Below are 22,507 nucleotides of genomic sequence, written 5' to 3'. Positions count from 1 at the left end.
CTACAGCTGCCCAAGAGAGGACATCTCCTGTCAAGTCAGCCACAGGCCTAAATAAACAGTGACTCTCCTCACAGAGTGCCCAGCCGAGCTTCAAACGCCCCCACGTGCCTTCCGCAGCCCCACATGCAAGTCTGGTGGGAGCCTGCATTTCGGGGACCCCTCTGGGTTGCTTGCTGTTCCCAAGGCTGACGTCCCCAGCCACTGACTCACTGCTCAACCTCCTTTCCTAGAAGTTCTGGATGAAGCAACGCAGGGGAGAAATTCACGGTCTCTACTCCCGAAATCTGACCGTGTGACTCATTATTCAGCAAACACCAAATGGTTCCACATCCTCCTCCTGAGAGGGAGGGGCCCGGCGGTTACATAAGCAGCTGTGTATGGCTGCTCTTGGGTAATTGAAAGTGAAGCCCTTCTGACTGGAAGCCTGGCTGACAGGGACGTGACCCCTTCCTCACCCCATGGCACCAGTCTTGACGAGGGGAGGAACCTCTCCGGGAGAGAGGCCCCCAAAGCCAAGGCGTACCGCGGGGGGGGCTGTTCTTTGCACAGTAGGCCTGGTGGATGGCGTGGCCGGTACTTTCTGCCTTGTCGAAACAGGGCCCCTGCCACAGTGTCTCTGATCTTATCTCTCGACAAAGCTGGAGCTCAGCTTTGTGAGGCAGATTCTGACCCACACGCTGAACAGAAGAGGAAGCATGGCGAGGGGTTTCTGTGCCCAGGGAGCAGCCAAGAAGGACCACCCGGGAAGGATCATCTGAGCGAGAGGATTACCAAGGGCTGTTTTTGTGTAATAAACTCAGCACTGTGATCACAGAAACTAGAGTTGAATTGCAAAGCTCAGAGTACAGGAGACAGTTGTTTTTCTGGTTCGGGGAGAAGAGAAGTGACTTTAAATGGCTCTCCGAAAGATACAGAGGGGTTAGACGGATCTTCGCTAGGCTCAGTAATCCTGGCTTCCCTTCCAGCCTGCATTACCAAGGAATGACTTTTGACGAACAGTGGGGAGGAAAACAAATTCTGAACATCCGTTTCTGGAACCTGCTACGTGCAGAGAAGGCCTGCTTATAGACACCACAGGAAGTTCCAGCTGACGAAGGGAAATCGATCTTTCTGAATGCCATCCCTGCGGGGCTTGCGGGTGTATATACCTGGCTTCTTGGACAAGAGCACGGTTCTCCTGAACTGGGCGTGGCTGTCGGCTTGAGCGGAGCTGGGAAGGGCCTGCAGGGGAGGCGCGGTGGGTGAGGGAACGCAGTGGCCTCCCGCTTGGCAAGGCTGCCCTCCTCAAGAAGAATGTTCCAGGAAACATCCCTGACACACACAGAAATGAGATCCTGGAGACGACTGGCCTAAAGAGCTCAGGAAGGCCAGTAAAACTGGAGCATTTGGTACGAGATAGAGATGCAATGGCATTGTTGGGTTATCTAAATGTGGTGTGTCGCCATGAGTGGGGGGCTGCCTTGAGGTTCCCAGCCATAGACACGGTATCATAGTATGGTATACTGTGATATGATATATGGTATAGACATGGCACCATAGCATGGCGCACTACGATACGACCTATGGCGTGGACATGGCACCATAGGCTGAATTATGTGTCCCCACCCCACCACCAAATTGATATGTTGAGATCCTAACCCACCCGCACCCCTGCCCCAATATCGCAGGATGTGACTCTATTTGAGACAGGGCCTTTAAAGAGATAATTAAGTTAAACTGAGGTCATAGGTGGGCCCCACTCCAATATGACCAGCTTCCTTATAAGAAGAGACGATTAGGTCATAGACACAGGTAGAAGGAAGCCCATGTGAAGATACAGCCTGTCCCTTTTAGGGGTGGTTCTTGGAAGATAAGCTAAGGCAGATAGAGAGAGAGGGCTTCCCGCCCCCATTACAGTCCTGAGTATAAATGGAGCTGTGGAGACTGGGTCCCTGAGCGTTTTGAGAAAAATTACGAAGGCTCATACGCCCTGGTACGGAGACGTCTAAGAGTCTCCAAAGGCGCTAGTGAGGAAATGCAGTTCTGTGGGCCTTCCTCTCCAGGACGTTCTAACCAGCACTGAGTGTCTCAACAGAGTGTGATCAATCCAGGGGCATTCTCCTCAAGCCCCGCTTTACAACCCCTATACCTGGAGCCCAGCCAGGCCCTCCAGCAGCCCCATCTCAGTTAAGAACCCGCCAAAGGAATGGTTTATCCATGTGCCTCGTGTATATCAAGGGACAGTAATCCTAGGCTCTGGCTGAGAGGGTCTTAGTGGACCCTTCAGGAAGGAAGCCTGCCTGATAACACAGGGTGAGATAGCTGGCTGTTTGCTTTGCTAGAGCTTAGTTTTGTGTTCTCTCTTCTGAGAGGCAGGCGTTGGACACCAGCATGAACAGGATAAAACCCCCGAAGGATTCATGACTGGGTCCATCCCCCTCTCTCCCACCACCTCCGTCTCAATTATTCCAGTTGTAGTCTTTTCTCACCTTCCCTAAATCTGATATTTTAACTAAACATTCTGGTTTTGCCTTCTTCCTTCTTTCCTTTATTCCTTTTCAAAAGTCTGTTTTAATGAAATGCTCTCTGGCTCCCAGCAAAGCTCACCTCCGCTGTGAGTGCCCCCGGAGTGGGCAGGAAAGGATGAGTCCTAGCTGCCTTTCGAAGCCGCCCCCATCCCTTCCCCCTTCCAAACCGCCCACGCCTACATGAGGATGCGGCCAATAGGGCACCAGTGTCTCAGGACAGTTCCCCAGAACCACTTCCCCTAACACTGCTCTGCCCTCGGGGCTGGCGGCTATGGGTGGGGCCTGAGAGAAGCTTCTAGCCTCATCATTTTCTTTGAGACAAAATTTAGAGAAGCGTTAAGAAGCAAACAGAGCATAAACCAATGTCTTAGCCAGTGCTGCCATTCAGAGATGAAGTGTATTCAGGAGGAAAAATGCAACCCTGGACCCATAGGTAAGAGCTAAATCCCGACAGAAATACCTCATAAGCTGGGAACTTCCAACCCAGCCCTGAGAATGCCGTGCTCTCCCACGCACTGACGGCAGGCCTGGTCCCCGTCCAGGGAGTTCAGTTGCAAAGCTGGAAACTCCCTGACTTAAAACAATGTCTGGGTGTTTTCTGCTTCCTAGGAGCTTGGAAGGAGGGTAAAAAGTTTGATAAATGTGTTGCTCAATCGGACTTCTCCTACCCTGCATACCTATGTGTTTCATCTGCGTTCATTAGATGCTCCAACCGTAAAAGGTGAGCTGCAAAAAACTCGGTGAGCCAAATGAAGCGATTGCTTCATGGTTCCCGTCCAGTGTGTAGCAGTGGGCTCGGGTATTGTATGAGACAAGCACCTCCACCCGCAAATAATAGGACATAGTCCCTGCATTCTCGGAGTTGATAAACCAAGGAATCCAGATAGATGGCTAATCAACCCTTCAGATGCCTATTTCTTAAAAAAAAATTTTTTTTCTTTTCCATTATGGTTTATTACAGCATATTGAATATAGTTCCCTGTGCTAGAAGCTTGTTGTTTATCCATTCTCTATATAATTGTTTGCATCTGCTGGTCCCACACTCCCAATCCATCCCTCCCCTCCCCCCTCCCCCTTGGCAACCACGAGTCTGTTCTCTATGTCTGTGAGCCTGTTTCTGTTTCATAGATAAGTTCATTTGTGTCATATTTTAGATTCCACATATAGGTGATATCATATGGTATTTGTCTTTCTCTTTCTGACTTACTTCACTTAGTGTGATAATCTCTAGGTCCATTCATATAGCTGCGAATGGCATTCTTTCATTCTTTTTATGGCTGAGTAATATTCCATCGTATGTGTGTGTATGTATATATCTACACACACATACATATGTATATATATACTACATCTTCTTTTATCCATTCATCTGTCGATGGACATTTAGGTTGTTTCCATGTTTTGGCTATTGTGAAGAGTGCTGCTAATGAACATAGGGGTGCCTGCAGATATGTATTTCTAATACCCATTTTCTTTTCCTGCTTCACCTGCTTCTTCCTCTTCTTATTTCCCCTATCCTTTAACCTCCACTCCCCTTCATCCATTCCTTGCCCTTTCCTCCTCCAGGTCCTCCCTTACTGGGCTAGAAGTGAAGAGCACAACAGCTCTCTCATTGCTCTCAGCGTCAAGGGTAAAAGGAAGTGACCTGGAGTTGTCTTACCTTCTCAACCCAACTTCTCTTGGCTGAAGTTAGCTTTAAGGAGGAGTAAAATAAGAAGGGAGAGAAACAGATGTGGGAACACCTCATCAAAAATTATTTGCTGGCAGGGAAGCATCTAGGTGAATACATAAATGGTAAATCACAGAATTACAGACAAGGAAGAGGACTTTGAGCCTTGAGAATTTACTCCTTCACTTTACAGATAAGGAAAATGAGACCCAGAAGGTTGGCGATCTTCACAAAAAGGGAGCATCATCATAAAAGGGTCTAAGACTCAGGCCTTCTTGTTTCTAAATCAATGCTCCTTCCCTGGGTAGGTTTCCTCCTAGATGCCAGATAAATATACGTGATTGGGAAGGCCATCCTTCCCAATGGAGGCCTAATCCTACCCCACTTTCACCTTTGCCTGCAAGTTCTCTCATCCCATCACATTAAATGAAACTGCCTGGGGATGTCATGTTAAGCTCTTATCTATCCACTATGGCTCCATGTAAATGAGTAATGTGAGAATGGTGGTTTGGACAGAACACTGAGGACCACAAGTCCCGACCTGTCTCCTATGATCTGGGCAGAACAATCTGGATCAGTGCCATCCAACAGAGTTATAACATGAGCCACAAGGGAGAGCCACTTGTGTAATTTTGAATTTTCTAGTAGTCACACTTTAAAAAAAGTAAAATGAAGCAGGTGAGATTCATTTTATTTTATTTTTTAAAAATATTTATTTATTTATTTTGTTTGCACCTGGGTCTTAGTTGCGGGATCTTTTAGTTGTGGCATTTGGACTCTTTAGTTGTGGCATTTGGACTCCTGGGTTGTGGCATGCGGACTCTTAGTTGCGACGTGCATGTGGGATCTAGTTCCCTGACCAGGGATCGAATCTGGGCCCCCTGCATTGGAAGTGTGGAGTCTTACCCACTGGGCCACCAGGGAAGTCTTGAGATTCATTTTAATGTATTTTATTGGACCTAAACTATCTTAAATATCATACTAACAGACCATCAATTTTAAAAATGTATCAATGAGATATTTTACATTCTTTTGTTCTGGTACCAAGTCCTTGGCATTTTGTGTGTGTGTAGCACTCACAGCATCTTCAGTTTGGACTAGCCATTTCAACAGCTCTGTGGCCACACGTTCCTAGTGGTTACCACATTGGACAGGGCAGATCCAGACCTCTTTTCTCATCTGTAAAATGAGAAGTTAAGACCATCGGGGATTTTCAAACTTCTCTGCTTAGAGTCCTAGGAATTCTTTAGAGGTGCCTCAAGGAGAGAGTGTGTGTGTGTGTGTGTGTGTGTGTGTGTGTGTGTGTGTGTGTGTGTGTGTGATGGATTTGGCAGGGGTGGAGACAGCTAGCTTTGGATCATCTACTTCCACTTCATGCCAAATACTTCCAGCATTAACTGTTTTAAATATTTGCCTTTGGTGTGAGATTTTGTTGTGAGAAGATGTTCCACAGCTAAATAAAGATGCTAAAAACCCTTGAAGAGCATAACCTGTAAATTTCACTGAGTACCCCAGCCTAGCTTCTGGAAGAATGGAAAAGGAGCAAATAGTTACCTGCTAGGAAAGAAAAGGGCCCTGTGACAAGGGTGGGAGTAGCCCAACACTCCAGCTGGTTGTAAAAGTTATGGCTGTGGCCAGTAAACTAGTGTGTCAGGCACAGACTCTCTCCCACCTGGTCAGGTTAATGGATAACAGTTTGAGTTATCAACTGGGGTTTTGGCTGGTAGGGCTGTCCTGGGGCCCTAGCCTTTTCCATAGGCCAGACTGTCTGGAATCTGGGCTGACTGAGGCACAGAGGTCATAGAAGGACATGCTTGTTGTGGAACACACAGTACCTTGGTTCTCTTGCACCATAAGCACCCCAGCTTGAGGACACCCTGCCCGTGGAGGCGCCACATGTGGCTCCAAAGATTTCATCCTGCTCTCTTCACTTTAAACTGGAATATACAAGAAAATACACACAACAGCGAAACAGCTGCAAGATTCAAACAGCTATACCAGCAAAGGATGCAGTGTTGGAGGATATCAGTAAATCCAGGTTCGTGGCCAGCCGTCAGCCCACCCGCTCACTTCCCAGGGCCACGCCAGTATGAGACGGAACTCGTGACCACAGTCCTTTGAAACTCAACTGCTCAGGAAATCCACACATTTTTGTTAGATTATTATTCTTCATTTAATGAGTTATTAAGTAGTCCCACTGAGTTCAGTTAGACACATGGTCCCCACCCTTCTGGAATTTCTTAAATATTATGGTAAAATGAAGATGTCCGTCTCTTCAGTTGGCTAAAAATCCCCAGAATCTTAAGCAAGCTAGAGATGAAAAAATGTATGTCCGTGACATGTTTCTATTACCAAGGAGACAATTAAAAACATAGCCTGAAAAGGCTATTTCCTCAAAAAAATAAAAATAGAGCTACCCTATGATCTAGCAATTCCACTTTTGAGTATTCATCCAAAGGAAATGAAAAGTCTAACCCCCCCAAAATATCTGCACCCCCATGTTCACTGCAGCTTTATTTACAATAGTCAAGATATGGAAACACACGCACACAATGGAACATTATTCAACCGTAAAAAAGGAGGAAATCTTGCCATCTGCAACGTCATGGATGGACCTTGAGGGTGTTATGCTAAATGAAATAAGTCAGACAAAGAAAGACAAATACTGTATGATCTCACTTATATGTGGAATCTTAAAAAAAAACAACAAATAATGAATTCATGGATTCAAAGAACAAATTGGTAGTTGCCAGAGGTGAGGAGTGGGGAGTGGGCAAAATGAACGTGGTCAAAAGCTACAAACTTCCCGTTATAAGATAAATAAGTAAATAAATTCTTGAGATGCAATGTACAGCATGGTGGCTATGGTCAGTAATACTGTGTGGTATATTTGGAGGTTGTTAAGAGAATAGATTCTAGGGCTTCCCTGGTGGCACAGTGGTTGAGAGTCCGCCTGCCGATGCAGGGGACACGGGTTCGTGCCCCGGTCCTGGACGATCCCACATGCCGCGGAGCGGCTGGGCCCGTGAGCCATGGCCGCTGAGCCTGCGCGTCCGGAGCCTGTGCTCCGCAATGGGAGAGGCCACAACAGTGAGAGGCCCATGTACTGCAAAAAAAAAAAAAAGAGAGTAGATTCTAAAAGTTCTCATCATAAGAGAAAAGACATTTTTAACTTTGTGGGGTGATGCATGTTAACTAGACTTATTGTGATCATCATTTTGCAATACATGCATATATTAAATCATTATGTTGTGCACCTGAAACCAATGTAAAGTTATATGTCAGTTATATATCAATTTTTTAAAAAGTGAGATCTAGTCCCAGATCTATCCCTTTAAAGAACACTTAGAATAAAGATGTTTCTAGGAAAAACAAACAAACAAACAAAACATAGCCTGCACATTTCCCACTTTCCAACCCTTCTCCATTTACTTACCTCTCTTTAGTTGTATCTGCTTCTTTGGATCGAGTATAAACAGAAATCCTCTAGATGCTTCTTCAGGTACAAGGGAAGATACCGCCTAAGTATCTAGCAACATACAAACAATAATAGTAGCCATTTATGTGCCAGACGTTGCATTGCACATTTACTCTGACAGGTCGCTTCATTTGATGTTACAATAACCTTCATCAGCCCGTGAATTATGAAAGAGAGACTGGCTCAGTGAGGGTCAGAGGCTTCCCTGGCATCACAAAGGTAGGGGAGAACTGGGGTTCTAACTCAAGATTCAAGGATATGCCAGAGCCTCTGTGCCTTACGTACAGCATTCTCTTTCCATCCTATACGTGGCCCGATCTGTGCATTTTTTCAAAAGACAATTCTAGAAATTTATTAGCCACAGTTGTACAAAAGAGGACAACTAAATATGTTCCTGCTCAGTATTTATTAATTTTGGTGGGGATATTAACTAAATGACATATATTTAGGTTTGATAGACACAGAGAAGGCCCCCATAATCGTTAACTATAATTATTGGTCTGGAAAAAGTAACCCCCTGTAGGAAGCCGCTTTCCTCCTTTCTAAGAACAAATGTCTTTCCTTACCCGACTCTCTGATTCCTGCCAAAGGCCTGGACTTATGTCGTATTTCTACAGGGGAAAAAAAAATGGGCCAAGTGGGTTGAGGAATTATTTTTCTAATATGTAGATTTAATTATATTAAATCTTACAAAGATTTTCAAATGAATTACACTCGGTTCTACGTTAACAACTTACTATTCTTTTTTTTTTTTTTAACAACTTACTATTCTTGAAGAAAAATAAAATGAAGTAAAATTTAGATTTCCCAGGAAAAAGAGAGTAAAAGCATCTTGACCTGAAGGATCTCACTCCCAGTGGTCTGACAACTCAGACACCTTCTGATACTAATGTGTTACACAAGAAAGCCTGCTGAACAGCACTTGGGCTTCTAAGTATCTGCATTTTAAGAGGGTCCTCTTGAAAATCAAACTTTTCTAGATCCCAGTAATGAGACTGTAATGATGGGCTGACCTGTGGTTGAGCTAATGTTTTGGGTAATAGTCCTCATTTTCCTAGATGTTCATTTCACAACTTTGCTCTCTTCAAAGCTCCAGTACTTCTTCCGTCCTTCCCTTTCAGCTTATGACTCTTTTCCTATTTCACTGAGAAAAGAGAAGCAATCAGCAAAGAACTTCCACAAATGTCAACCACATCTCCCCACATAATTGCATCTATTACCATATATCCTGCCTTCCCTCCGTTTACCAAGAGATGAATTGTCTCTGCTTCTATCTAATCCAAGCCCAGTACGTTATCATCCTCTCTCATCAGCTCACTAGCGTCATTTAATCTCCTGTCTCCTGTATCAACATTTTTTTTTCCCTTTTCTACTGGACCGTTTCCATCTGCATACAACTATGCCATAATTTCACCCATCTTTAAAACAAAAGGAAACAACCACCCTCCCCCCCAAAAAAAACCCTCTACTGACTTTATCGATACTCTTCTCTGATTGTTGCCATATTTCTCTATTCCTCTTTAAAGGAAATGTCTCAAAAGAGTTCTGTTTATTCATCATTTCCTATACTTCTCCTCCTATTTTTTCTTGACCCCTTTTGCACTACAACTTTCATCACTACCACTCAATGGAATAGCTCTTTTCAAAGTAAGCAATGAATAAATTCTCAGCTCCCTATTCCTGGACCAAGCTGCGGCATCGAACACAGTTTCTCCCCCTCTCCTCCTTTGCTTTCTTCACTTGGCTTCCAGGATGCCAAGCTTTTTGGCTATTGCTCTGTCTTCTTTGATACTTCATGTCCTCATTCATACTGGATGCCCTCAAGCTCGGTGCTTGGTCGTCTTCTCTGCTGGATCTCGACTCTCCTAGAGGTGTCATCAAGAAGTTTCAGGGTTTTAAATACCATCTTTACACTGAGCGTGCGTCTCCAGACCAGATCACTCTCCTTAACTCCAGTCTTGCATAACCAACCCCCTGCTTTGGCATCTTCACACAGTTGCTTCAGTCTTCTCAACCTTAACACATCAACTTGAACCTGCTCTTCGTGTGCTCTTCCCTCTCTCAGTAAATGGCAGCTTTATCCTCCCAGCTTCTCAGAGCCAAAACCTTGAAGGCAGGAAAAGGAGGACAAAAATAGTACTTATCTCATGAGCCTATTGCAACGATTAAATGAGTCAATATTTGTCAAGAAAGTGGAACAGTGCCTGGCATATAATTAGTACCACATAAACTTCTGTTAAATAATTAAAATAAATCATCATCTTTGGCTTTTCTCTTTCTTTCATACCCTGTATCTAATCATCAGCTAATCGTGTTGTCTCTTCCTTAGAAATATGTACGAAACATGGTCTCTTCTCATCTCTCCCATTCCTCATACCCTGATCTAAGCCACCATCACCCCTTGCCAGGATTATTGCAATAGTGTCTTAACTGGTCTCCCAGCTTCTGCCTCCGCCCTACTACAGTCAATCTCAACATAGCAGCCAGAGTAATCCCTTTAAAACAGAAGTCAGATCATATCACTTCTTTGCTCAAAATCCTTCAGTAGCTCCCCTTTCACTCAGAGTAAAGTCAAAGGTCTTAAAATGCCCTGCAAGGCCCTTCATGCTCTACAAGCCACACCACCTCTACCACTCTGAACTAATCTCCATCATGTACCCTCCTCCACTCCATGCTATACCCACGCACGTGCCCTTCCTGCTCTTACATGAATATACCCGGAGTACTCCTGCCTACAATCCCTTGTATATTGTGTTTTCTCTCCACCTGGGTTGCTTTTTCCCAAGGGAGCTGCATGATACCCCCTCCCTTGTTTCCTACAGAGGTACTAAATGTCATCTTGGTAGCAAAGCTTTGGGTGTCCACTCCGCATACAATGGTGACTGCCACCTCCACCATCCCCATTTCTCCCTTTCCTGCTTTTCAGGGTTTTCCAAAGCCCTTACAGACCAAACGTCAGTAATTATTTGCTTAGTGGTTATCTCTTTCCCAACTGCAGACCCCATGAGGGCAGGGACTTTGCTTTGTATACTGCTGCACTTCCAATATCTAGAACAGCGCTTGGCACAAAGCAGTTGCTCAATGAATATTGGTTGAAGAATTAATGAATGAAGCCCCATTACTAGTGCAGCTGCCCACTTGCTCCCTCATAAGACTGGCTTTTGTGTGCATACAGCCCAAGGAACCCACATTTTGGAAAAATTCTGAAACATGAGACCCTTCATATTCAACATTTGCTGAGGAGAAGAAAAAGATTGATTCTATAAGTGTGAGTTAAATTTGTCTAAGCATACCTGATAAAGGCCCTCTTCAGCTTGTGACTACCCAACTAACAAATGGCCTGTTTAAATAATGCGTTTTTCTCTTTCAAACTACCCTGAGGTCTTTTGATTAGCAATGAAGCTACAAGTGCCAAAAGTACCACCTAGTGGATGAAAGGCACAGCATGAGCAAAGGCTCAGAGATGAGAAATGGGTACAAAAACCTGCTTTGAGGGAAACAGAGTAGAGAGTAGAGAATAAGTTGTAGCAAAGACATGTAATAACTTGAATGCCAGGCTATAGGTTGTATAGTCCATGGAATATGGTTAGTTTTTAAAATCTCAATTGAGTAAACTACTAAAGATTGATTGAGCAATCTTAAAGAGCTGTGCTCCAAAGGGAACATAGTAAAGGTACACTTTTGGCCTATAGCAGCTTCTACTGATAAGAATTAAACACCTTAGACATTTTTTGTTTTTTTATAATAGCTACACTGAGGTATAACTTGTGTATAATAAAATTTATCACAATTAGATGACTGCAGTAAATTTAGAGAATTCAGAAAGCATCACTACATCCACAGGTTGGAGAAATTCCCTTCTAGTCTTCGTGTGTTGCATGTTTTTAATCATGAATGAATATGATGTTTTGTCAAATGCTTTTTCTGTATCTATTGAGATGATCATGTGGTGTTTGTCCTTCATATTTTTGGTTCATTTTCAGACCTTGAACCAACTTTGCATTCTTGGAATGAATCCTACCTTGTCTTCACTTTTTATGTTGCTGGATTCAATTAGCTAAAATTGTCTTAATTATTACTGTGTCTGTATTTACAAAGGTTATTGGTCTATAGTTTTCTTTTCCTGTGATGTCTTTGTTTGACTTTGGTATCAGAGTAATACTGGCCTCCTAAAATGAGTTGGGAAGTGCTTCCACGTTTACTTTCTGGAAGATTTTTTGAAGGATTGTTATTACTTCTGTAAATATTAGAAAGAATTCACCAGTAAAGCTCTCTGGGCCTGAACTTCTCTTTGTGGGAAGATTTTTAATTACCAGTTCAGTTTCTTTACTTATTGTAGATCTATTTCAATTTTCTATTTCTTCCTGAGTCAGTTTTGGTAATTTGTGCCTTTCTAGGAATTTGTCCACTTCACCTAAGTTGTTGAAATTATTGGCATACAGTTATTCATAAAATTCCCCTTTAATCCTTTTAATTTCTCAAGGAAGAGAATTAGCTCTCAGCTTAAACTTCTCTGTACCATGTGATTTTTTAACTTATGTGCATGTATTATGTTGACATAAAAAATGTTTAAGAGTTTATAGTTTTTTCAACAAGTGAAGAATCAATGCTTTCTATATGGTTAGTACTAAAGTTGTACCAGCCAATATGACCTAGATATTATCCATTTTTCTTTGAAGAAGTTGTGGGTACTGAACAATGAAATAAGTACTGTGTTTTACTCCTCTGATACAGAAATCAGATAATTTTCAATGCTGCCTCATTAAAAAAAAAATTCTCCTGCCCCCTCACAGCTATTTTTACTTCTTTTAAGATGTCAGTGTGTGTTAATTCAGAATGCCTTTTTGCGTTGGTTTCCTATGGCTGCTGTAACAAATTACCACAAACCGGGTGGCTTAAAACAATAGAGATTTATTCTCTCACAGTTTGGGAGTCCAGAAGTCCAAATCAGCTTCACTTTACCAAAACCAAGGTATGGGCAAGGCTGCAGCCCCCTCCAGAGGCTCTCAAGGAGAACCCATCCCTTGACTCTTCCAGCTCCAGTAGCTGCTGGCACTCCTTAGCTTGTGACCACATCACACCAACCTCTGCCTCAGTGCTCACACTGTCTTATCCTCCTCTGTGTCAAACCCCCCTCTCCTCTCTCTTATAAAAATACGTGTAATTATGTTTAGGGCTCACCTGGATAATCCAGGATAATCTCCCCACCTCAAAATCCTTCACTTAATCACATCTGCAAAGTCCTAAAAGCCATATAAGATAATATTCATAGGACCCAGGGATTAGAACATGGATATCTATTGGGGGGCCAATGTTCAGTCTCCCATACTTCTTTAGATTTTTAGTCATTGAGTTAACTTCCAATGTCTATTCAAATGAAGGAGCTATCTCTGAGGTAAAAATGAAATTTAAAAATCTAACTTATTTAGGGCTCCGAATCACTGTGAAAATAAAATATGTGATGGCAGAAAGTGTCCACATTTTTCAGAGTTAAGTATTTTGCTTAATTAGAGTAACTTTTCCTACTCTTTTATGTACACTCTCCTTTTTTTACTCTCTTAAAATACTTTGTCTTTCATTATGCCTTTAAGTTGGCAAAGGATTAATGTGATGAACTGAATAAAAATATATCTACAAGTAATTCATCTTTTCATTTATTCTTTGTTAATAACTACTCTGCCCAAGTCCATCATAGTTTTTCTTCAGACATTAACTTTGTTATGTAAAAAGTTATGTGTTTGACTTTTTATTATGTGTCTTGGAGTGTTTCTCTTTGGGTTTATCCTGTATGGAACTCTCTGTGCTTCCTGGACTTGATTGACTATTTCCTTTCCTATATTAGGGAAGTTTTCAACTATAATCTCTTCAAATATTTTCTCAGTCCCTTTCTTTTTCTCTTCTTCTTCTGGGACCCCTATAATTCGAATGTTGGTGCGTTTAATGTTGTCCCAGAGGTCTCTGAGACTGTCCTCAGTTCTTTTCATTCTTTTTTCTTTCTTCTGCTCTGCAGTAGTTATTTCCACTATTTTATCTTCCAGGTCACTTATCTGTCCTTCTGCCTCAGTTATTCTGCTATTGATCCCATCTAGAGTATTTTTCATTTCATTTATTGTGTTGCTCATCGTTTCTTGCTTCCTCTTTATTTCTTCTAGGTCCCTGTTAAGTGTTTCTTGCAAATTGTCTATTCTATTTCCAAGGTTTTGAATCATCTTTACTATCATTATTCTGAATTCTTTTTCAGGTAGACTGCCTATTTCCTCTTCATCTGTTAGGTCTGGTGTGTTTTTATCTTGCTCCTTCATCTGTTGTGTGTTTTTCTGTCTTCTCATTTCGCTTATCTTACTGTGTTTGGGGTCTCCTTTTTGCAGGCTGCAGGTTCGTAGTTCCCGTTGTTTTTGGTGGCTGTCCCCAGTGGCTAAGGTTGGTTCTGTGGGTTGAGTAGATTCCCTGGTTGGGGGGACTAGTGCCTCTGTTCTGGTGGATGAGGCTGGATCTTGTCTTTCTGGTGGGCAGGTCCTCGTCTGGTGGTGTGTTTGGGGATGTTGGTAACCTTATTATGATTTTAGGCAGCCTCTCTGCTAATGGATGGTGCTGTAGACCTGTCTTGCTCTTTGTTGGGGATAGGGTGTCCAGCACTGTTCTTTGCTGGTCCTTGAGTGAAGCTGGGTCTTGGTGTTGAGATGGAGATCTCTGGGAGATTTTCGCCGTCTGATATTACGTGGAGCTGGGAGGTCTCTTGTGGACTAGTGTCTTGAGGTTGGTTCTCCCACCTCAGAGACACCGCCCTGGTGCCTGGCTGGGGCGCCAAGAACCTTTAATCCACACGGCTCAAAATAAAAGGTAGAAAAAATAGAAAGGAAAGAAAAGGAAGGAAGGAGGGAGGGAGGGAAGGAAGGAAGAAAGGAAGGAAGAAATGAAGGAAGGAAGCAAGAAAGGAAGGAAGGAAGGTGCAGAGGAAGAAAGGGAGGAAGGAAGAGAGGAAGGGAGGAAAGAAGGGGGAAGGAAGGAAGAAGGGAGGGAAGAAAGGAAGAAAGAAAGGGAGAAGACAGAGTAGTATAAAGTATAGTTATTAAAATAAAAAATAATTATTAAGAAGAAAAATTTATATTAAAAAAAAAAAACAGAAAAACGGGTCGGTCTAACCCTAGGACAAATGGTGAAAGCAAAGCTATACAGACAAAATCTCACACAACAGCACACACATACACACTCACAAAAAGAAAAAAAAGGGGAAAATAATAGTATATCTTGCTCCCAAAGTCCACCTCCTCAACTTGGGATGATTTGTTGTCTATTCAGGTTTTCAACAGATGCAGGGCACTTAAAGTTGATTGTGGAGCTTTAATCCGCCGCTTCTGAGGCTGCTGGGAGAGACCTCCCCCTCTCCTCTCTGTTCGCACAGCTCCTGGGGTTCAGCTTTGGACTTGGTCCCGCCTCTGCGTGTAGGTCGTCCGAGGGCGACTGCCCTTCGCTCAGACAGGACGATGTTAAAGGAGCAGTTGATTCGGGGGCTCCAGCTCACTCAGGCTGGGGGGAGGGCGTGGCACGGGGGCGGGGCGAGTCCGTGGAGGCAGAGGCCAGCGTGACGCTGCACCGGCCCAAGGCGCACCGTGCGTTCTCCCGGGGAAGCTGTCCCTGGATCCCGGGACCCCGGCAGTGGCGGGCTGCACGGGCTCCCGGGAGGGCCGGTGTGGAGAGTGACCTGTGCTCACACACAGGCCTCTTGGTGGTGGCAGCAGCAACCTTAGTGTCCGACACCCGTCTCTACTGTCCGTGCCGACAGCCGTGGCTCGCGCCCGTTTCTACGCGGTGCTCTTAATCCCCTCTCCTCGCGCCCCAGGAAGCAAAGAGGCAAGAAAAAGTCTCTTGTCTCTTCGGCAGCTCCGCACCCGCTTCTGGGGGTCCTTTAAGCGGCGCACTTAATCCCCTCTCCTCGCGCCCAGGCAGCAAAGAGGGAGGAAAAGGTCTCTTGCCTCTTCGGCAGCTCCAGACTCCTCCCGGACTCCCTCCCGGCCAGCCGTGGCGCACTAGCCCCCTTCAGGCTGTTTTCACTCTGCCAACTCCAGACCTTTCCCTGGGATCCGACTGAAGCCTGAGCCTCAGCTCCCGGCCCCGCCCGCCCCGGCGGGCGAGCAGACAAGCCTCTCGGGCTGGTGAGTGCTGGTCGGCACCGATCCTCTGCGGGAATCTCTCCGCTTTGCCCTCCGCACCCCTGTGGCTGAGCTGTCCTCCGCGGCTCCGGAGCTTCCCCCTCCGGCGCCCACAGTCTCTGCCCGCGAAGGGGCTTCTAGTGTGGGGGAGTCTTTCCTCCTTCACGGTTCCCTCCCACTGGCGTAGGTCCCGTCCCTATTCTTTGTCTCTGTTTATTCTTTTTTCTTTTGCCCTACCCAGATATGTGGGGAGTTTCTTGCCTTTTGGGAGGTCTGAGGTCTTCTGCCAGCGTTCGGTGGGTGTTGTATAGGAGAAGTTCCACGTGTAGGTGTATTTCTGATGTCTCTGTGAGGAGGAAGGAGATCTCCGCGTCTTACTCTTCCGCCATCTTTAAGCCGTCTCCTGTGTTTGACTTTTGTACATATTTGCTTTAGACAACAAGAAATTCTGTGGGTATGCAGTCTCTGCTTACTTGTAGTCTGAAAAATGCCTCTAATCACTAGGTGTTTAAAACTTCCTCCTTTTACAAGAATAACATTATGTAATTTTAGCCATATTAGACATAAGCACAGTTTGTAATAAAAATCATCTCCCTTGGGGCTTCCCTGGTGGCACAGTGGTTGAGAGTCCACCTGCCGATGCAGGGGACACGGGTTCGTGCCCCAGTCCGGGAAGATCCCACGTGCCGCGGAGTGGCTGGGCCCGTGAGCCATGGCCGCTGAGGCTGCGCGTCCGGAGCCTGTGCTCCGCGACGGGAGAGGCCACAACTGTGAGAGGCCCGCACACCGCAAAAAATAAATAAATAAAAATCATCTCCCTTTTCTCTCAGATTTTCCTTTCCTTTCCTTAAAATTCTTGAGGAAGAAAGAAAGGAAAGAAAGGAAAGGAAGGAAGGAAGGAAGGAAGGAAGGAAGGAAGGAAGGAAGGAAGGAAGGAAGGAAGGAAGGAAGGAGGAAGGAAGAAGGAAGGAAGGAGGGAAGAAAAAAGAGAAAGGAAGGAGTAAGGAAAAGAAGGGAGGAAAGAAAGCAACATTTCTCTTCCCTATTGTGTCCCTGTTCTAGTCATAACAAAATATCTTAAGAGTGGTCATTGAAAGATTAATGTCCCCCATGACTTGTGTGTGGATGGCTCCATTCCATTTCAGGTATTAATTTTATAAAAAGGCCTCAAGGAAACATTTGCCTTATTTTCCAACCTAGCCCTTCCTCTTGCATTTCTGAGAAAGCATTCATCCTTCTAAATAGCAAATCTAAAGTAACATCCAATTATAAATATGCAAAACATTTTCATAATCTAAACTCAGTTTCTATCCTATGTATCTTCCCTGCGTGTGTGTGTGTGTACGTGTGTATGTGTCATATGTGGGAATGGGAAACAGAGGTAAAGTTCCTGTGAATGCACTGCTTACAAACACTCCAGTGGCTCCCAAACTCTTTTCCCTGGCCTACAAATACCTCTGAGATCTGACCCCAGCTTAGCTCCTCACCCCCATCTGGTAGCAGCCTTCCCCTCTGACGCTCTGATCAAGCTTCCTTTATCTTCTTTCTCTTTCTCTGGCTGCCTAACCTCATTCCTGGGCATGAACTCTCACTGTTCCTTCTGCCTGGAATGCTTTTCCCCCCAGATCATTGCATGGCTCGTTCCTTCTCATTACTGAGGTGCCAGATCAAATGGTATGTCCTGAAAGTGGTCTTCCCTTACCATCTCAGTGTTACCCTGCCCCTTCGCTCTCTCCCATAAGACTCTGCTCTTCATAACTTACTGCTATCAAAAATGTTCTATTTATCTGCTTATATTTTGATTGTCTGTTTCTCCTGCATGAATATAAGCTTTGTTAACCTCTACACATCCAGCTCCTAGAATGATGACTAACACAAAGTAAGCATTCAATAAACACGTATTGGAGAATTGAATCTTTTACATTTCCTTTTCCTCTTGCCCTTGTTTTTTTATCCTGTGACCAAGAGGCACAAGTGTTCTGGAAAAGCTCAGAGCATTCAAAGATCTATGGATCCAGTTATAATAAAAGGCACCTTGGGGGCTTCCCTGGTGGCGCAGTGGTTGAGAATCCACCTGCCGACGCAGGGGACACGGGTTCGTGCCCCGGTCTGGGAAGATCCCACATGCTGCGGAGCGGCTGGGCCCGTGTGCCATGACCGCTGGGCCTGCGTGTCCGGAGCCTGTGCTCCGCAGCGGGAGAGGCCACAGCAGTGAGAGGCCTGCGTACCGTAAAAAAAAAAAAAAAAAAAAAGCACCTTGGGGCAGAAGGCCAGTTATGGGCTTGGAGTGCTAAGATCTTGAACACTTGGGAATTTGGCGATGAGAGATGATACCCACCCTTCTACCCGCCACATTCCCATCCATCCACCCCCATCTCAGCTGGCCTAGCATAACCAAGAAGTATCTTCCTGGTCACCTCTTCCCCAAAAGGCAGTTGGAACATGGAGTACAAAAATAACTTAATGATCCAGATACTACAGGCCATTTCTGGTAGGTGAGCTTTGGGAGAGCAAGAATAAGCGAGCTGGAAAGATGGCACACACGTCCACAGCCACATTACAGGCTCCCTGCCCTGTTCCCACCCTGCAAGTGGCTGATTGGCTGAGTCACTCCGGGTGGGGGTAAGGCTGGGGCAGAGGAGCCAGCTGTGGGGACAGCCTCCTTCTGGAGCTGTGTTTTTCTTGTCTCAGAGGAGGAGAGCTGGAATGGAAATGTCTAGCTAAATAAAATTGGAGGGTAGAGAGCAAGGATAGTGGTGGTCCTGTCTTTCTGCCCCAGGCTGAATTACTCTCATTCTTGCTCAATTTGAGTTAGGCTAAAAGCAGACAGATTGTCTTTTCAGCCTTTTTTCTCCCTTCAGTAGGTATCCAAAAGTCTAGAAATTGATATAATTTAAAGTTAATGAAAAGAAAGTTCAGCAGCTGCATCGTATTTCATGCCATTCTTTCCTTCTCCTTGGTCAGGCCTCTCCCAGCTCCCCCAGTCTTCTGTTGTGTTGCCAAGGGCACCGCACTGAGCGGAGAAGCCTGTTTGGAGGCCATGGCAGGCTCCCCCATGGCTGATTTCATATTAGTCACTTAGTCGGCAGGAGATAAGCAGGAGCCTGGCCACTTTTCTTTTTTTTTTAACATCTTTATTTGAGTGTAACTGTTTTACAATAGTGTGTTAGTTTCTCTTTTACAACAAAGTGAATCAGTTATACATATACATATGTTCCCATAACTCTTCCCTCTTTTGTCACCCTCCCTCCCACCCTCCCTATCCCACCCCTCTAGGTGGTCACTAAGTACAGAGGTGAACTCCCTGTGCTATGCTGCAGCTTCCCACTAGCTATCTAATTTACATTTGGTAGTGTGTATATGTCCCTGCCAGTCTCTCACATCGTCACAGCTTACCCTTCCCCCTCCCCATATCCTCAAGTCCATGCTCTAGTAGGTCTGTGTTTTATTCCCATCCTACCACTAATCTCTTCATGATATATATATATATATATATATATATATATATATATTTTAGATTCCATATATATGTGTTAGCATACGGTATATGTTTTTCTCCTTCTGACTTCACTCTGTATGACAGATTCCAGGTCTATCCACCTCATTACAAATAACTCAGTTTCATTTCTTTTTATGGCTGAGTAATATTCCATTGTATATATGTGCCACATCTTCCTTATCCATTCATCTGTTGATGGACACTTAGGTTGCTTCCATGTCCTGGCTATCGTAAATAGAGCTGCAATAAACATTTTGGTACATGAGTCTTTTTGAATTATGGTTTTCTCAGGGTATATGCCCAGTAGTGGGATTGCTGGGTCATATGGTAGTTCTATTTTTAGTTTTTTAAGGAACCTCCATACTGTTCTCCATAGTGGCTGTATCATTTTACATTCCCACCAGCAGTGCAAGAGTGTTCCCTTTTCTCCACACCCTCTCCAGCATTTATTGTTTCTAGAGTTTTTGATGATGGCCAATCTGGCCGGTGTGAGATGATATCTCATTGTAGTTTTGATTTGCATTTCTCTAATGATTAATGATGTTGAGCATTCTTTCATGTGTTTGTTGGCTATCTGTATATCTTCTTTGGAAAAATGTCTATTTAGTTCTTCTGCCCATTTTTGGATTGGGCTGTTTGTTTTTTTGTTATTGAGCTGCATGAGTTGCTTATAAATTTTGGATATTAATCCTTTGTCAGTTGCTTCATTTGCAAATATTTTCTCCCATTCTGAGGGTTGTCTTTTGGTCTTGTTTATGGTTTCCTTTGCTGTGCAAAAGCTTTTAAGTTTCATTAGATCCCATTTGTTTATTTTTATTTCCATTTCTCTAGGAGATGGGTCAAAAAGGATCTTGCTGTGATTTATGTCATAGAGTGTTCTGCCTATGTTTTCCTCTAAGAGTTTGATAGTGTCTGGCCTTACATTTAGGTCTTTAACCCATTTTGAGTTTATTTTTGTGTATGGTGTTAGGGAGTGTTCTAATTTCATACTTCTACAGGTAGCTGTCCAGTTTTCCCAGCACCACTTATTGAAGAGGCTGTCTTTTCTCCAATGTATATTCTTGCCTCCTTTATCAAAGATAAGGTGACCATATGTGTGTGGGTTTATCTCTGGGCTTTCTATCCTGTTCCATTGATCTATATTTCTGTTTTTGTGCCAGTACCATACTGTCTTGATTACTGTGGCCTTGTAGTATAGTCTGAAGTCAGGGAGCCTGATTCCTCCAGCTCCATTTTTCGTTCTCAAGATTGCTTTGGCTATTCGGGGTCTTTTGTGTTTCCATACAAATTGTGAAATTCTTTTTTCTAGTTCTGTAAAAAATGCCAGTGGCAATTTGATAGGGATTGCATTGAATCTGTATATTGCTTTGGGTAATACAGTCATTTTCACTATGCTGATTCTTCCAATCCAAGAACATGGTATATTTCTCCACCTATTTGTATCATCTTTAATTTCTTTCATCAGTGTCTTATAGTTTTCTGCATACAAGTCTTTTGTCTCCTTAGGTAGGTTTATTCCTAGATATTTTATTCTTTTTGTTGCAATGGTAAATGGGAGTGTTTTCTTAATTTCATTCTCAGATTTTTCATCATTAGTTTATAAGAATGCCAGAGATTTCTGTGCATTAACTTTGTATCCTGCTACTTTACCAAATTCATTGATTAGTTCTAGTAGTTTTCTGGTAGCATCCTTAGTATTCTCTATGTATAGTATCATGTCGTCTGCAAACAGTGACAGCTTTACTTCTTCTTTTCCTATTTGGATTCCTTTTATTTCTTTTTCTTCTCTGATTGCTGTGGCTAGAACTTCCAAAACTATGTTGAATAAGAGTGGTGAGAGTGGGCAACCTTGTCTTGTTCCTGATCTTAGTGGAAATGGTTTCAGTTTTTCACCATTGAGAACAATGCTGGCTGTGGGTTTGTCATATATTGCCTTTATTATATTGAGGAAAGTTCCCTCTATGCCTACTTTCTGCAGGGTTTTTATCATAAATGGGTGTTGAATTTTGTCAAAAGCTTTCTCTCCATCTATTGAGATGATCATATGGTTTTTCTCCTTCAGTTTGTTGATATGGTGTATCACGTTGATTGATTTGCGTATATTGAAGAATCCTTGCATTCCTGGAATAAACCCCACTTGATCATGGTGTATGATCCTTTTAATGTGCTGTTGGATTCTGTTTGCTAGTATTTTGTTGAGGATTTTTGCATCTATGTTCAGCAGTGATATTGGCCTATAGTTTTCTTTCTTTGTGACGTCTTTGTCTGGTTTTGGTATCAGGGTGATGGTGGCCTCGTAGAATGAGTTTGGGAGTGTTCCTACCTCTGCTATCTTTTGGAAGAGTTTCAGAAGGATAGGTGTTAGCTCTTCTCTAAATGTTTGATAGAATTCGCCTGTGAAGCCATCTGGTCCTGGGCTTTTGTTTGTTGGAAGATTTTTAATCACAGTTTCAATTTCAGTGCTTGTGATTGGTCTGTTCATGTTTTCTATTTCTTCCTGGTTCAGTCTTGGCAGGTTGTGCATTTCTAAGAATTTGTCCATTTCTTCCAGGTTGTCCATTTTATTGCCATAGAGTTGCTTGTAGTAATCTCTAATAATCTTTTGTATTTCTGCAGAGTCAGTTGTTACATCTCCTTTTTCATTTCTAATTCTATTGACTTGAGTCTTCTCCCTTTTATTCTTGATGAGTCTGGCTAATGGTTTATCAATTTTATTTATCTTCTCAAAGAACCAGCTTTTACTTTTATTGATCTTTGCTATTGTTTCCTTCATTTCTTTTTCATTAATTTCTGATCTGATCTTTATGATTTCTTTCCTTCTGCTAAATTTGGGGTTTTTTTGTTCTTCCTTCTCTAATTGCTTTAGGTGCAAAGTTAAGTTGTTTATTCGAGATGCTTCCTGTTTCTTAAGGTAGGATTGTATTGCTATAAACTTGCCTCTTAGAACTGCTTTTGCTGTATCCCATAGGTTTTGGGTCGTCGTGTCTCCATTGTCATTTGTTTCTAAGTACTTTTTGATTTCCTCTTTGATTTCTTCAGTGATCACTTCGTTATTAAGTAGTGTATTGTTTAGCCTCCATGTGCTTGTATTTTTTACAGATCTTTTCCTGTAATTGATATCTAGTCTCATAGCGTTGTGGTCAGAAAAGATACTTGATACGATTTCAATTTTCTTAAATTTGCCAAGGGTAGATTTGTGACCCA

The 22,507-nt window shown here is 43.4% G+C and overlaps 1 protein-coding gene across 2 annotated transcripts in view; it reads right to left on the bottom strand.

The window, feature by feature from the left end:
- Positions 1-9,513: 9,513 nt before the first annotated feature.
- The window catches only part of SSPN (sarcospan), a 91,739-nt gene continuing 78,745 nt past the window's right edge, over positions 9,514-22,507 (bottom strand). Inside the window, exon 5 of one of the 2 annotated variants that reach the window (XM_067008933.1) lies at positions 9,514-9,760. In XM_067008933.1, coding sequence (XP_066865034.1) covers positions 9,732-9,760 — 29 coding nt within the window. In that variant the 3' untranslated portion in view covers positions 9,514-9,731. Of the gene's footprint in view, positions 9,761-16,133; positions 16,234-22,507 lie in introns of those variants that run through there. The other variant, XM_067008934.1, reaches the window with a different exon arrangement.

Source organism: Kogia breviceps, chromosome 12, assembly GCF_026419965.1.
Source record: "Kogia breviceps isolate mKogBre1 chromosome 12, mKogBre1 haplotype 1, whole genome shotgun sequence".
NCBI lineage: Eukaryota > Metazoa > Chordata > Mammalia > Artiodactyla > Physeteridae > Kogia > Kogia breviceps.
The sequence above is the reverse complement of the archived record's forward strand: the minus strand, read 5'-3'. Positions and strand labels throughout refer to the sequence as shown.